Source organism: Theobroma umbraticum, unplaced genomic scaffold (genome assembly GCF_002168275.2).
Source record: "Theobroma umbraticum cultivar Fairchild unplaced genomic scaffold, ASM216827v3 scaffold_50.0, whole genome shotgun sequence".
Taxonomy (NCBI): Eukaryota; Viridiplantae; Streptophyta; class Magnoliopsida; order Malvales; family Malvaceae; genus Theobroma; species Theobroma umbraticum.
In genome coordinates, this window is record NW_018397261.1 from 4,086,597 (window position 1) to 4,102,620 (window position 16,024).

Below are 16,024 nucleotides of genomic sequence, written 5' to 3' on the forward strand. Positions count from 1 at the left end.
GTTCTTTTTTAACTACCTTGCTTGTTTCTTCGTTTTTCCCTTTATTTTATTACCTCAAAATCAGGCTCCATGCTCTTAATTAGTAATATAAATGGAAAACTTTCATTGACAAATGCTCTTTGACAGGGTCTGGAATTGGAACTCTTTACAGATGATCGGTTTGGACTCCTTTCAGATATTACAAGGATATTTCGAGAAAACGGTTTGTGCATCAGAAGAGCAGAAATATCCACCAAGGATGGGAAAGCAAAAGACACTTTCTTTGTCACCGATGTCAATGGTAATCCTGTTGATCCCAAAACTGTGGATTTGATCCAGCATCAGATAGGACAAGCCAATCTTCAGGTAAAAGGGAATTCCTTCCTATCTCCGAAACATCCCAAGGAGACAGCAGGAAGTTTCCTCTTTGGGAGCTTGTTTAAAGGAAGAAGTTTCCAAAACTTTAAACTCATCAAATCTTGCTCATAATCTCTGTTCCCTAATAGTTTCTGGAAGGGAACGGCGGAGTGCTTCCTTGAGAAAAAACACAAAAGACGTCACCTCCAACAGTACAAAGAGAAAAAAAAAAGGGGAAAAGGAAGCGCTGGCTCCTGTTCCATGGAGGTTTTGTATGTAAATTGTACATAATTGATGTAAGTTACTTGGTTTACAAATGAAAGCAGGTAAGATTATATCCAATCTGCTTGTTCAATGAAAAGTTTGTACAGAATTTGAGCGTTCAAGACTGGAAAATGCAAATATACGTTTTAGCAAAACACATAGGAACAATGATTATTCATAATGCCCTTGGAGTAATTCCTTTCTCATTTGCTATTTTGTTTATGTTAGACAAAGAACATTGACAAATGTTTTAGACAAGATGGTTTACAAAACCAAAGAATGTTGTACAAATTTTTGCACACATAATGTAAAAAATGAAAGCCATATTAAGTAGCATGAACTGTGTACAAAGTTTAGAACAATTTAATTTCCACACCATGTTGCAATCTTATTCCTTATTATGTCTTGAAATATATTCAATTTTGAACAGGTTTTATGGTTCTTCTTTGTTGAGAATACTTAACTGTCACCATTGATTGTTAATGATATTCCTTACCATGCAGGTGTATCATACTCTTGATACTTAACAGGTTTGATATATTCTAAATTAAAATTTTAAAAATATCATAATAAATCAATTGTTAACAATAATGCTAACCCATAGTATATATTTTGAACTTAAGAATCCAAGCTTCAAATTAATTACCATCATTTATATATTTTCACAAAACATTGTTAACATAAATAACAATAACTATTCATAAATATTTCTAAAACCAAATTATCCATCAATCGATGGATTCCACTTAAAACTCCAATTGGTACATAAGCAACTAATGTTACAAATGCTGTTGTTTAATAAACCTAATTCCAACTAGGAAAAATAAAGGAGAGAGAAGTAAGTACATGGATATCTAAAGGAGGTTCTTAAAATAATAATAATAATAATAATAAAGCATCCATTGAAATCCTAAATTTTGATGTCAATCGCATCTTTTGTGCTACTTTACATTGATCTACAACTCATTAACTTAAGTTGGCTGTTTGTCATTGTACAGAAGTGTGCACTCGCAATTTAGGTATACCAGTATTAAATGTCCTTTGTAAGATATTAATCCGCTCTCCTACGATATACTCTCTTAGATCCTCAATTGCAGCATATTCCTTCTTCATTAGCAGCTCTGCATCTTCACAATGCTTGATTTTAGAGTGCAATTTCTTTAACTGTATTCATGGAAATGACAAAACATTAGGCACTTGTTACGGATAAAATGAATAGCTTCATAATAAACAAAGTAGACTCCGAAACTGAAATAGATAACTTCAACCCACTTGTGCCTCGATTATGGTTGCAACTAAATGTTCAATCTCCCTCTCTTCATGCTCAGCCAATAATTTTGCATGAGCAGCAGCAGCTCCCAGACCAGTCGCAACTGCTGCTCTAATTCGCAAAGGTAGAGGCACATCATTCTTCTTGGGAGATGTCTCTTGAGTTTCTGCAAGAGTATATGATGATTAGCAATGAAAGACCCCAACTATAAACAAGCAAATTATCAAATAGGAAATACACATCAAAACCATGGAAATACCAACTATCTGATGTTTACATGCTCAAGTGATAAACCAAATGAAAACTCATTAAGATATCAAACAGAAATAGCTGGCCAAGAATTCAGCAGAAGCCACATGAATACCATCTAGTTTTAATCCCATAATTTGGTACCTGCATCAAAAAAGCCAAATGCACAAATTATTTTGCATAACTGTACCTAAGTGTATATGTACCTGATGGACTGGCCCTCTCCTTCATCTCTGACTCTTCATCATGATAGGCTCTAAAACATATATGAGAAAGAAAGCTTCAAAAACCATCAAAATAATGCAAAAGCTAAAGACGAAATTTAGGACCATAAGGAAAGCAATATAAGCATAACAGTTAGTATTAACTTTAAAACAACCTTTCTCGCTGACCAATCGAAGTAGGAGACAGCAACCCATTAGTTAAGTTAATCTCATCACCATCAAATATTTCCCTTGGACATGCCATTTCCTCAGAAAGTACTACAACTGCAGCCTCAGCTGCAGCCGCAGTGATTTGCGGCCCAACCATGGTTGAGATCAGAGCAACCTATAGCAAAAAATTCAATACTGTGATAAATAGTGGGAATGCACTGTATATCAAAATTCACTTCATAACAATCACAAAAATTGTTGAAGAATGCTTCAGAACTAGTAATTATGAATTACTGAAAGTAGTTGTGTGCCGCTTACGCATGCCACAAACTTACAATTGATGACAAAAGTATAAAGTCAGATCGAAGGAAGGCATCATATATTAGGAAGACAGCCCGCTACGAATTTTTAAAAATTAAGATCCTAATTCCTAAGACTCTTACGGTCTTACCTGCTTCATGAGAGAACTCTCAGCATCAGAAATGGAAGTAGTGCGTTTTTTCTTCAAAGGAGGCTCTTCATTCTCAGAATCCCCATTCTGTTCATTCTCATGTGTGCTGTCGTGACCTAGATTTGGCCCTTGATCCTCGTTTCTAATATTCTCTTGATGCTCAGATGGAACAGGAACTGGTTTTACACTATTCATGTTCATCCTGGGGCCACTGGAATTGGCCCTTCCATTGACAGAATCTATCAAAGACTCCCCAAAAGGCAGCTCAATGAGCTTTGTAATACAATCAAGTTTAGACTTGGTTTGAACATCTTGAGCAACAAGATCCCAGTCATCCCCATGTTTCAAAACAGATTCTAAAAGAAGAAGAGTTTCTGCTTCAGTCCACACATCTCCATTGGTAGCACTGTTCCCACTGCCGTTTTTCAAGTTGAAATCATCCATAGATTTATTCTCTCCATAATTTCCACTTTTGAAGCATTTGACACAAACAATGAAATGATCCTGCAGATGTGATACTTAGTGATTTACTAAAAAACACAAAGGGCAAAACAAAACCAAAATAAAAGGATAGATAAAACCCTTTTAAAGAAGGTAATTAATCTTACTAAGCAGCATGGTTCTATTGCTTGGAGATGCAAAAGTTATGGGTAACCATTTCCAAGTGTAGGATACATTTAAACTGCATGTATCACCCAACTCGGCAGCAGATCAAGTCAACTACATGCTTTAAGTTTTGTACAGCTAATTAAAATATCTTTTTCCAGCTAATTAATCCAACTAACAAAAGCTTGATAAAGTCGAGCATTAGAACAAGAAATATGTATCATGCATAGAAAACCATTTGCTTGGAGAACCCATATATTTAATTCTAAAGACAAAATTCCCAAAAGCATAGCATTATTCATTGTGATAATTCAAACATTAAACAATTCCAAGCTAAAATTAAACACGAAAACAATCATTAAAGATAAAAGAAGAAGAAACAACTACCTTAATATATTCATAGTATTCAGAACCACAATCATCTCCACAGTTACCACAACGTAGCCGCTTCAAATCACCAAAAACATCCGAAAACGAAGCCAGAGGCGGCAACTTGAGTCCACCCTCCCCAGCCCCACCATCACTGCTCTTCCCTTTAACAACCGGCGCAGATAGCGGCCGCAACGAATTGGGAGTGGCCACGACCCGCACCCCATTCGGAGCCCCGCCTTCGACCCGAACCGTATCATCCTTTTCTGAACCTTCGCGCGGTCGCGGCGGGGCGACGAAGTTGATCAAACCCCAGGTTTCCAAGAAGAGGAAGACCTTGTGTAGCAAGGTGACGTCACCGACGAGGGATTTACGGATTTCGGTGAAAGTAAGGCGCCGCGAAGGGTCTTCCCTGTATTTGTTGATGATGAAATCTCTGTACTCTTTGTAGATTTTGGGGGTTCGTGAGATTGAGCTTCCTTCGAAGAATTCTTTCAATGCTTGCCTCTCTGTTTCGTGGATATCGTTCCAAGCAAACCAACCTACGAAGAAAAGGAAATTAATGAGAAAAAGAAAAAAAAAAAAAAGGAGGGGGATTGGAATTGGGGTTCTTTTTCTATTTTTTTGGGTTCGGGAAGAGAATTAATTAATTAAGGAGAAACTTACTGGAATAGCTTGGGATGGTGTAGAGGTCGAGCTCTGGTTCTTCGGGTCGAGTTGACTCCGGATTCGGATCGTGGCGAGTGTTGTTCTCCATTCCCGGGTCCTTGGCGAGTTTGGATTTTTGTCGTTTTGGGTCCGATTCAGGATTTGCTATGTTAATGCCGGGCAAAATGGGATTGCTATTGGGACTAAGGAACGGACGCATTCAAGTCACTGACCAATGAGAATCTCGCCTGCGGAGTAGGTATCGTATTCTGAAGGCCGCATATATCCTATCTTGTGTTTTTGCCTTTACACCGACTATACGTACTCAACGGTATAAAAGTAAAAATTGATTAAAAGGATACGGGGTTATAATACATTGCTTTTCTTGCAACAATACGACATGATATTTAAAAATAAATTAAATAAATTATTATATTTTTATATTTTTATTATATTTTTAACAAATTATAATATTTTTATTTTAAATCAAATAAATTTTTATAATTAATAATTAATTTAATTAAAATATCATCTATATTGTTATGTTAATATATTATAATCGATGTTAATATGGTGTGTTGAGATGTTATAATTAATAATGATATAATATAATAATTTAATATGATAATATGATTATGTAATATTTTTTATTCATCACATCGATATCATATTAGTGTTATGTGGATGTAAAATGATAAGTAATTTTAATTAATTATTAATTATAAAAAATTATTTAATTAAAAATAAAAATATAAATTTAATTAAATATAATAAAAATAAAAATTTACTTAAAATTTTTTAAATAATTTAAAGATTTACTTGATCAGTATATCTAAATTTATTATGTAATGGTTTGATTAAAAGCACGGGAGAGAAGACGTGTGAAATCGGTTTTGAAATTTGAACAACTGGGCCTCGGACATGGAATTTCGGATAACTGGGCTTGGTTAAAATGTCAAGCCCAATTTTCCAGGACGACCAGGCTCCAGGCAAGGTTTTCTTGATAAGTTGTAGAAAGTCAAAAACTCTTCTTGAGCTACTGCTTCAACTGGCCATTCTCCCAATGCCCAGATGCTCAAGGTTTCGGCTTCTGACCGTCAGCTTACTACTCACCTTGTCGCCCCATCGAAAGATTCAAAACCACCAGAAAATCTCACCTCTAATGAACCCAACCATCTTCAAATCCTCAAGAAATGCACCCATTTAATCCAATTCAAGCAAGTCCACGCCCATATCATCAAAACCCCACTTCACCAAGCCGACACTCACCTTTCCAAACTAATCCAAGCCTTGGCTGGCTCTGCCCATCTCCCCTACGCCCGCCTAGTTCTCGACCAAATAACCGAGCCCTCCACATTTGCGTTCAACACCATGATAAAAGGCTACGGAACAAATAATTTGGGCGATAAAGGAATTGACCTTTATATCCAAATGAGATACCAGGGCCTTAACCCGGATAATTTTACTTACCCATATCTTTTGAAGGCTTGCAATGGTCTTAAACAAGGAAAAGGAATCCACTCCCTGGTTGTCAAAAACGAAAGATTTAGCTCAGGGATTTATTTTTTAACCTCTTTGATAACGTTTTATTGTTCTTTCGGTGATGTTGAATCTGCCCGGTTGGTGTTTGATAGGATGCCTGAGAAAAATGTGGTTACTTGGACTGGGATTATAAAAGGTTATGTGATGCAAAAGAGGTATAAAGAAGGGATTGAATTGTTTTACCAAATGAAGAATTCTGGGGTTGAAATAAATGAATTGACTTTGGTTTGTGTACTCTCAGCTTGTGCTAATTTGGGAGCCTTGGAAATAGGCAAATGGGTGCATGAATATACCGATAGGAAGAAAATATTTTTGAATCCAAAGCTTGGTGCTGCTCTCATTGACATGTATGCTAAATGTGGTCACATTGACAAGGCTTCTCAAGTTTTTCAGACTCTGCCCTGTAAAGGTGTCTATGTTTGGAATGCTATGATCGGGGGACTTGCAATGCATGGTTTTGGCATTGAAGCGATTGACCGATTTATGGGGATGCAAGGGTACGGAATAAAACCAGATGGGATCACGTTAATTGCGGTTTTGTCTGCTTGTAGTCATTCAGGGTTGGTGGTGAAAGGGAAGGAGATTTTTCACTCAATGAGAAAGGACTATGAGATTGAGCCTACCATCAAGCATTATGGATGCTTTGTGGACCTTTTATGCAGGGCAGGACTCTTGAATGAGGCTTATGAGATTATAATAAACATGCCAATGGAGCCTAACGGGGTTTTGTGGGGAACCTTGCTGAATGCCTGTACTGCTACTGCCAATATTGAGCTAGCTGAGGCTGCAATGGAACAGCTGATGGTACTGGAACCGTTTAATGATGGAAACTATGTTCTCATATCGAATATTTATGCTGCAAAGAACCGTTGGGATGATGTAGCTAGGATTAGAAAGGTTCTGAAAGATAAACAGATTGTTAGGAACCCCGGCCATAGTTTAATTGAAGTGGATAATATTGTCCATGAATTCATGGCTGGTGATGGTAGGCACCCCTGTTCGGAAGAGATATATGACATGTTGGAAAAGATTGCTATAACCTTGAAAGAATAAATTTAGGTTCATAGAATCACAAGTGCATCAAATTTTAGTTCAATTGTTTGTGTTCATGAACCTTTTGTTAACAATCTGCAAGCGCTTGTGATTTTTTTGAGATGGTAGCCGGCTTGTAGGTGGACGTAGTATGAATGAATGATCTTACTCTCAAATTGAATTGAACAATTTACTATTTACAATTGCTTAGGACATAATCAAAGAAACCCTTTGTTCTATCAAGGTATGAATCTAAGAAGATTCAAACCCAACTTTTGAAGAGCCGAGCACTGCTTAATGAAATAACTCTATACAGAAAAGGAACTGCTATAGAAACAATTAATTCCAACACTATTTGATTATTATAAAATGAGTGTTAAAACCACTCGTTTCATGATCAACAAAAGCAGTTGTTTGATTAATAAAAATAGCTACAATTGAAAAATAATTCTAATAAACGACTGAATTACCAAATAATAAATAATAGCAGTAGTTACTTTCCAGCACTATTTATTGCCACCTTAACCCTCCATGTAAATGCTCAGCAACTAGAACTAGTTTCTAATAGTAGGAAACCAAAATCCTGCAGCAGAATCACAACTACTAGAAATGATATTGGGAGTGTAAGTCATCAAGTTGTCCAAAACCATCTCACAAGAGACCTTTAGCAAAGCTCTTGACGTGACAGAACCCATCTTAAACCTGACCATGCCCATCATACTCAGAGTCAGTGGCACCCTTTCTTTTTTATGATCATTTTCCAGTTTCTGGTTTACATCATCCGGCAAAACCACCCCAAGACCCGTCAAGGGAGATTGCACCAACATCTCGTCCTTGGGTGGTTGGAAGAAAGGTGGAATCTCACCGCTGCACAAGCGAATGCCATAATAACTAGCAACAATGGAGTTATCACGTTCAAAGAAAACACCGATGTGCCTGGCGGGATTGTTCACCTTCATGGTGATATTAAACAAGGACGAGAACCTAGTAGGGGAGCTGTAAAATATAGGGTAGTAAAAGGAAACTTGTTCAACAGAGAAGGAAGGAGAATGTGGTCCAAAAACATAGAACAACATGATTGGGATACCAATAACGGTAAGAATGGAGAAAAACATAACGGCACCAATCAAACAAATTTGGACTTTTGCATGGGAAGAAGTAGTGGTGGTGGTGCTGTTTGCAGTGTAATTATTATTCTGGAAATGTCGCCTTCGATGCTCTCTCAGCACTGCATTTCGAAACATGGGTGGGGGAGTAAGCGGCCGGTCCTGGTAGTGGAAGCTTGGTGAAGAGGGAGGGACATTGAAAGCAAACCTCGGACTTCGGAGTCGATCAGGGTCTGCTAGGTTATCGCCAGGACAAGGGTAGCCTCGTTTTGGGCTCTCATTTGGAGAAGCCATGGCCATGCCTAATGGGAGTTAAAAAAAAATGATCGATCGAAGAAGAGTGTGGTTGAAGGGTGGAAAGGGGAAAAGGCTTAGCGCATGGTTTCTGTTTATAAAGGGCAGGCGGTGTTTTTGGCATGATTTGAGAGATTATTCAAGATCTGATTTGATGCTAATGAGTTATACAATAGGTAATAATTTTGAATTTGACAGTATGAACACCATTGTTGATTAGAAAATTTTGGTGATCATGGTTGACGGAAGTAAATGAGGGAACAGAGAAAAAAGTATTCAAGAAGCATTCTCATGGCAATAAGATTAAGGTAACTTCTTTCCATTCTTTCTCTCTAACGCTAAAAAAGTTGCACTTCATTTTCAATGTCACCATTTATTGAAGATTATTTCATCAAGAAATTAAATACTACTGTAGTAGTAGTACTGAAGAGTGAAAAAGAATTATATCTTTTGGCGTGCGGGAGAGTGGAAAACATTGGGCTGCTATTATTCAGTGAGAAGTAACTGTTGGTCAAAAATTACATTCAATATTGCCTGACTATTTTGATGATACGAAAGACGAGAGAAGCTTTAAATTCAGCTTGGGATTGTTTGGCGGTCTAAATTCCAATCAACCCATCAAGTTTTTACATTCATATATATTTTGTTTAATTTAATCTATGCATTTAAAATTAAAATAATTTAATTTTTTAATTTTAAAAGTTTTTCTAATTTAAGCCATTAGAAAATGTGTTAACACTTCCGTGGCTCTTTTTTTCTAAAAAAACAAAACTCACATCATAAAAATTAAATTAAATAAAAATTTAAAATATAAAAATTAAATTAAAAAAATTAAAATATTAAAAGATTAGATTAAAAAAAACTTCAAAATATAAATATTTAAATAAATCATACATATATTTAAATAAAAATTTATTATATTAAAAATTACTTTTGCAAAAATTAAAACACTTGAATTATAATTACAATTCCTATACTATTTCATTTCATAAATCAAATTTCATAGTAATTTTAGATTTTTTCAAAAATAACCATTCCAAAGAATAGCAATTCCTTAAGCATACAAATTATTGGTAAAAATTTAAAAATAAGAGAACAAGAAATACCGTTCCGCTGTAAATGTAGAAATTGTTTATTTAAGCAACCACACGGCAGTCACCATGTAATCTATCTTTAAACGTCGGTAGTAAAAATGACGCTCATCATTGATATAAATTCATTACAAAGGCACAGAATTTCACCACAAACAGCAGCTACAAGGTAGTATTTTTAAAAGTTCAACTAGAAAAGATATAAATATTCCTCTGGAAAATAGTGAAACGAGTCAAAAGTTTTTGCAGCTGACTACACAGGACAATTTTAATCAAACAAGATAATATAACAAAAAAACCACAACTAAAGATGCCTCTGGACGGAAACAATGGTTTTCCTAAGTCATCCTCTGTGCAGCTTCCTTTGCAAGAAGCTTCTCCTTTGCCTTGGTTCTGGCCTGTGACTTGGAGCCCATGATACCACCTCCCCACTTCTTCCTGTACTCATCATACTTATCGTTGAAGTTAGCCTGCAACATAAGTTAAAGTTAATCAGATGATGTATAATTTTAACAGAAATTAACTACAAAAAAAAAAATTGCAGATGTAATTTTTACCTTGATGGCCTCAAGGATTTTGCTGAACTCCAACTTATCCTCATTCTTAACTGTGGTCAAGCACAAGACAGCAGCAGTTTTCTTGTGGACAATCTGCAGTAGTGTAAACACAAATAAGTAACCTTCTTGCTTAACTCTATAATTGGCAGAAAAGCATAAATATCTGAAAGACAACTACCGATCCTAAACGAGATTTCCCCTTGACAATGCAGTAGGGGACCTCCATCTTTCTGCACAAAGCAGGGAGCCACACTACCAACTCTATGGGATCCACATCATGAGCAATAACAACTAATTGTGCCTTGTTCTGCAGCGGACATAGCGAAAAACCCATTACTTGTAACAACTTTCCAATAAACATAATGCACAGAACCACACTGGCTTAACTGATGAATCTGGAGAATCTAAAAGGCAACCTGCTCAATAAGGTAGGTAACATGATTAAGTCCATATTTCACAACAATTGGTTTCTTCGACTCAGGAGCTTTTCCTTCAGCCTCAGCCTGAGCCTTTTTAAGGAGGCGTTCCTTCTTGGCTGCCTTGTCCTCTGGCCTGTACTTGAGGAGCAACTTGAACAGACTTGTTGCTGCAATAGGAAATTAACTAACCAAGCTGTAATTCGAATTACTATGAACAGAAATGGAGTTTTGTAGCAAGAGAGGTAGTATAAATAAAACAAAGATGGAAAATGCAACAAGGAATGCAGGATACCACCAGATATGATAATAAATGCTGCAGTATAAAAACAATGAAATTATAGAATTAGAACATAATTTGGACAAACCATTAAGCAGTCAAAACCCCTTTCTTTAATATTTTGAGTTGACACAACACTTGAACAATCAAATTATAGGTTACATAATTACCTTATCTCCCACAACCAACTACAAACTTCAGCAAGTCAACTTTACCATGTCTTCAATGTGGCAATTCTTTTAGCAGTCCCCCATGTTCACAATTACAATTATTCCTATTTTAGTTTTCAACTAGACTAATTAATAGGAGAAAAAACACAAAATAAGTTTTACATTTACAATAGCATATTCGATTAAAAAATTCAATTCCTCAATCATAATAATACAGCAAACACCTATGCTAAGTTAACAGGAACAAACGCAAAAATGGCAAGATAGAAATCTGATAGATTCCATTCTCACACATAATGTGCTATTTAACCAAAACAACAACCACTAATCAAACGGTAGACAAAATAACCCTTGAGCAATTTATAATTTGCTCAAAATATATTTTGCGAATCCTCAATACATATGTAGAAACAAGTATGCAAAGATTTCAAGGCATACCAAGGTTCTTATCAAGGGTCTTGGTAAACTGGTTCAAAGCTGGTGGGACCTTCAACCTTTGCTTAAGGATCCTCTTCTTCCTTTGAATGCGAACAGCCTTAGGCCACTTCACAAATCGGTGCAGATCCTTCTTAGGAGGTAAAGCCCCCCCAATACCAAACTGCTTTGGACGCTTTTCAAACAATGGATTGACAACCTTCTCCTAATTTCCAAAATCAAAAGGATAAACAGGTAGTGAGACCACAACAAACTTATTTGATGGGTTCAGGTGATTAAGAAAGTAATGAAAATTACTTGTTTCTTCTTGGCAGGTGCAGCCACCTTTCCACCTCTCTTTGGGCCCTGCATTGAACAACAAAGTGAATAAAAAACAAAAAGATAAACCCTTTTAAACAATTTCATCAATCCAGTCACTAGGTTCACACAAAAGTTAAATCAGTAGTCACTAAATATATGAAATTATAACAAATCAACTTCTCCAGTTCTATTTTGGGAACTCGTTATCTACAGGGACAATTTCCTTCGAAGGACCAAAACTCCCAAAGCTTCTTTAAAACTCTTTCAGCAACACAAACATTAGTTCTTTTAGCTAAACTAAAAATTACGATAATCTTTCAATGTAATCACTGTTCACTACATTACGACAATAGCCGCCATGCTTCTGATCATTTCTACTGAAAGGTATCCTGACAAAATAAATCAATTTTCGCCTAGTAATTTACAGACATCATCTAGCAAAGTTTCTTAGGTTCTAATTCTCTAGCTAGATTTCATACAATATTACTCCAACTAAACCAAGTAAACTACAAAGGACACAAAAATAACACAAACAAAAAGTTTAGTGAATTGAAAGCCCAGTTTTAGGGACAGTTTGAAAGGAGACAAATGCCTAGATACACATCAACAGAAGAAGAAAATCTGGAATGCGGTTTTCGGATGTACCATTTTCTGCGCCTCCTGAAGCCTCTTCCAAGCTTTGTGGTTAACTGAGAAACGGCGGAGGAAAACCCTAGGAAAAACGAAGAAGCAAAGGCGAAACAACTAGGGTTTATATAAGAGAGTGGGTAGCTATACATTACTGGCCCTTTTTCTTATCGCTCACGGGCATTTGAGCTGCTTGGGCTTGACCAATGAGCAACATGAAATTGGGCTTTAGCTCCAGTCTGGGGGGGCCCAGTTCTTCACTAAATCGTTTTTACTCCATATTGCTTTTCTCCCTGAATTTTTAAGTAGAAATCCAGAGTCCACATTTAATAATTTTAAATAAATTCTTAATCTTTTATTACATTCAATTAAATTTTTATATTTTATTTTAAATTAAACAAACTCTTATGATTAATGATTGATTAATTTTTATTAATTAAAATATTACTTGTCATTTTATATCACGTAATGTTGACACGAAATTCTAACGTGTAATAATAAAATATAATATAATATGCTGATATGAAGTGATGGTATAATGATGTAGCATTTTTTATATTTTACATCAACGTTACGTGAATATAAAATATCAAGTGATATTTTGATTAATGATAATTAATTAATAATTAATTCTAAAAATTTATTTCATTCAAAATAAAAAAATAAAAACTTAATTAAACTCAATAGGCGAATAAAATTTTTTTTAAATAGTACATAAACTTTTCAAACAATGTAGCATTGAATTATTATATTTTCATGAAATAATAATTTTGTGTTTGTTATTTTTCCAATATTGCCGAGATATTACATGTCTCTGTATTATTTAAATATAAAAAACTACGTAAACTTGTGTTGTTTTTAATCCATTAGCGATTTAAGCTTCAATGTGATGAGTTGTTTTAATGAATAAAAATTATTTTCTGACCTTCACCCACAATGTTAAGATCCTAGATTGAGTTCTATTTGCATAGCTAATGATACTAACAGCATGCTTAGTTCCATTCCCTTTATCCATAGTCATTTTTTAAAAACTTCTTTAAAACTTTATTTGGCTACGAGGAATGGTCATTGACAATAATGGCTATTTTGAGAGATAAGGAATAGATTAAATATATTAATAGATAAAAATATCTTTTATTAATTTTAAAAATAATAATATAAAATATAATTTATTTATTTTTCACAATTTTGTACTCTTTCTACCCAATTGCCTCCCCCTTTTTCTTGCTAAATTTCCTCCACTGCAAAGGACGATGGCGGTGACAAGTGGAATCATGCTTTCATAGCCAGAGTAGGTCGCAAGAACCGCCAATCCGAAGCTCCTCAGCTAAATCGGGACCTAAAAGCGTCAAATTCGACCGTGAGTACATATTGGTGCTACTTCATGTCAATCACATCTCCAATAATTGACCGACAAGAAAGAAAAAAATAAAATAAATTTAAATAAAAAAGTTTGAGTTTTAATTATAAATTATAAAAAAATAATATTTTAAATTTAAATTTTAAATATTTTTAAAAATTTTTAAAATTAAATTTAAAATAAAATAATAATATTAATATTTAAATTCTTACCAACTAAATATTAAAATAATTTATAATAATAAATTCTATCCTATTCCATTCTCATCAACCAAATTATATAATAATTGATTTAAAAAAAAATTACATAATAACTATTTATCTCTTATTTTATTTTTACAAAATGATTATTTCGTTCCTACTTTATTCCATTTCACAAACTATTTTCTTGTGTTTTATTTTTCTTACTTTTTTGTAAATTCAAATATCAAGTAACATCGATTTGAATAATAAAAATATTTAATTTTTTTAAATGTAATAAAATAATAAAAATTTATTTAAAATTTTAAAATAATTTAAAATTTTTTGTAGATATTATACCTTAATCTTTTTACGAGAGATACAAGTCTATCTTATCTTGCAACAATCATCAACTTTTTTAAGCTAATTTAATTTATTTACACCACTTAAAAGTGATGTATTGATGCTTTTGGAATAAAACTTTGGATTTTATATTCGTCAATATTATATGCATAATGGGGGTTTAATCGGTCACAATGTCATTCTTTCACATTCCAATTCAAAAAGAGGAATGGCGAGAGTGAATGAGTGGGCGACAGCTACCAGGTTCTTATAATATTATTTGTCAATAGTATATTCGTAAGTAGGGAAGAATAAGTCGAAGCTTGTGATGTGATTGTCATGTGCCAATGCTTTTTTTTTTTTTGAAATCGTAACATATAATAAATATTAAAATTTTAATTTGTGAGTTGGCATGAAGTCTGACAACACAAAATAACAAAAAAATTATATTTTTGACCACAATGTTTTACATAGAAAAATATTTAAGTTATTATACGATTACTAAACGATCTTAAATGAAAATTTCAAAATATACAAAGAGTCAAATTGAATTTGAAAAGATAAAAAGAGATTTTTTATTTTTAAAGTATTTCAATTAAATTGTTTAAAATGTGGAAAAGAAAGCTTGGACCCAAGACCCAGCTTGAATAGAGTTGGGTTGGGTTGGGTCGTCTACAGAACAAGAGGCTTTATAGGTTCAGATTAAATTTCTCAATGGTCAGGTCCAGAACCCCCAATCCAGCTTGAGAAGCCTGAGCCAATTTTGTGTTAAGCGCCTATATTTTTTTTAAAATTTATTTATATCTTAAAATAGAAGGTAAGTCCAATAAAATTGTGGAGTTTTTAAAAATATCAGTATTTTTAAAGAACAAAATTTTAAAAAAAACTTATAGATGGAGACAAACGTTCTTTTTAAAATAAGTCAAATTTTCAAAAAATATTATTCTCTATTTCAATCGATCTCCCTCTTTCTCCTTCTACAAATCACCATTTTTCAAGGTAAATTGTGATTTCTTCTTCCTAGACTCTTTTTTTTTAATTACTAAAAAATAAAAAAAAAACAAAAACTTAACAGCAAAATAATAAAATCTGTGATTTTTTTTGTTCTTACAAAAATTAAAAAAAAATTGAAATTCGAAGTTACATTTAAGTATTATTTAAAATTTTTTCTCATTGTTACTAAAAAAGATTTTAATGTCAAACATATTATTCCTTCTTGTCATTTCTTTCTTTGAAAATTGAAATATTATAGTTTAATTGCTTGCTAAATTAATAAAAATATAATAATATTATTATTATATAAAGTCGTAAAGCTATTTCATTTTTATATGAAAAAAAGACTTATGTAGATTTTTTTGATTTTAACATTTAAAATCAAGTATAAATTTAAAATAAATTTATTCTGCTTTGATTTATTATGTGTAAATATAATAAAGAAGGAATAAAATATAATTATTATTAAGTAATTGGGTTGATGGAATGGAATAGGATAGGAATTATTATTATGCCTTATTTTAAAGTTTGGTTGGTGGGAATAACTTTAGAATAATCAATGAATAAATGATAAAATGATAAAATTATTTTTTATTATAATAAAATTTATTTTCATAAAAAATAAAAATAAATTCTATTTTCATTAAACATCAATAATTTATTATTAAATTATTAATATAAGTGATTAATATTTTAATTTGTTATTAAATTATTAAATAATTTGTTTTCAAAT

The 16,024-nt window shown here is 33.4% G+C and overlaps 3 protein-coding genes and 1 pseudogene across 3 annotated transcripts in view; 2 read left to right on the forward strand and 2 right to left on the reverse strand.

The window, feature by feature from the left end:
• Positions 1-714, forward strand: part of LOC110418211 (ACT domain-containing protein ACR6-like) — a 2,381-nt gene extending 1,667 nt beyond the window's left edge. The window contains exon 7 of the mRNA XM_021430872.1: positions 127-714. Coding sequence (XP_021286547.1) covers positions 127-468 — 342 coding nt within the window. The 3' untranslated portion in view covers positions 469-714. The remainder of the gene's footprint in view (positions 1-126) is intronic.
• Positions 715-1,453: 739 nt separating this feature from the next.
• On the reverse strand, positions 1,454-4,832 carry SWI3A (SWITCH/sucrose nonfermenting 3A). The gene is made up of 7 exons (XM_021430477.2): positions 4,586-4,832; positions 3,938-4,461; positions 2,945-3,448; positions 2,499-2,668; positions 2,326-2,375; positions 1,873-2,036; positions 1,454-1,764 (listed from the first exon to the last, which is right to left on the reverse strand). The coding sequence occupies exons 1-7, from the start codon at positions 4,785-4,787 to the stop codon at positions 1,588-1,590; spliced, it is 1,791 nt and encodes a 596-aa protein (XP_021286152.1). The 5' UTR covers positions 4,788-4,832; the 3' UTR covers positions 1,454-1,587.
• Positions 4,833-5,596: 764 nt separating this feature from the next.
• On the forward strand, positions 5,597-7,304 carry LOC110418399 (pentatricopeptide repeat-containing protein At5g66520 pseudogene; annotated as a pseudogene).
• A 2,421-nt stretch (positions 7,305-9,725) lies between these two features.
• Positions 9,726-11,841, reverse strand: LOC110417876 (large ribosomal subunit protein eL8y). The gene is made up of 6 exons (XM_021430445.2): positions 11,788-11,841; positions 11,494-11,695; positions 10,606-10,775; positions 10,368-10,496; positions 10,190-10,282; positions 9,726-10,102 (listed from the first exon to the last, which is right to left on the reverse strand). The coding sequence occupies exons 1-6, from the start codon at positions 11,839-11,841 to the stop codon at positions 9,971-9,973; spliced, it is 780 nt and encodes a 259-aa protein (XP_021286120.2). The 3' UTR covers positions 9,726-9,970.
• Between the last annotated feature and the right edge of the window lie 4,183 nt (positions 11,842-16,024).

Excerpts from the sequence above, each read along its gene's own strand:
- SWI3A (XM_021430477.2), bottom strand. The coding sequence starts at position 4,787 with ATGCGTCCGTTCCTTAGTCCCAATAGCAATCCCATTTTGCCCGGCATT. Across the intron at positions 2,376-2,498 it reads TCGATTGGTCAGCGAGAAAG|AGCCTATCATGATGAAGAGT; the intron begins GTTGTTTTAAAG and ends TATATGTTTTAG. Across the intron at positions 2,037-2,325 it reads GGAGAGGGCCAGTCCATCAG|AAACTCAAGAGACATCTCCC; the intron begins GTACATATACAC and ends ATACTCTTGCAG.
- LOC110417876 (XM_021430445.2), bottom strand. The coding sequence starts at position 11,841 with ATGCAGGGCCCAAAGAGAGGTGGAAAGGTGGCTGCACCTGCCAAGAAG. Across the intron at positions 10,497-10,605 it reads TTACCTACCTTATTGAGCAG|AACAAGGCACAATTAGTTGT; the intron begins GTTGCCTTTTAG and ends TGTCCGCTGCAG. Across the intron at positions 10,103-10,189 it reads AAATCCTTGAGGCCATCAAG|GCTAACTTCAACGATAAGTA; the intron begins GTAAAAATTACA and ends CTTATGTTGCAG.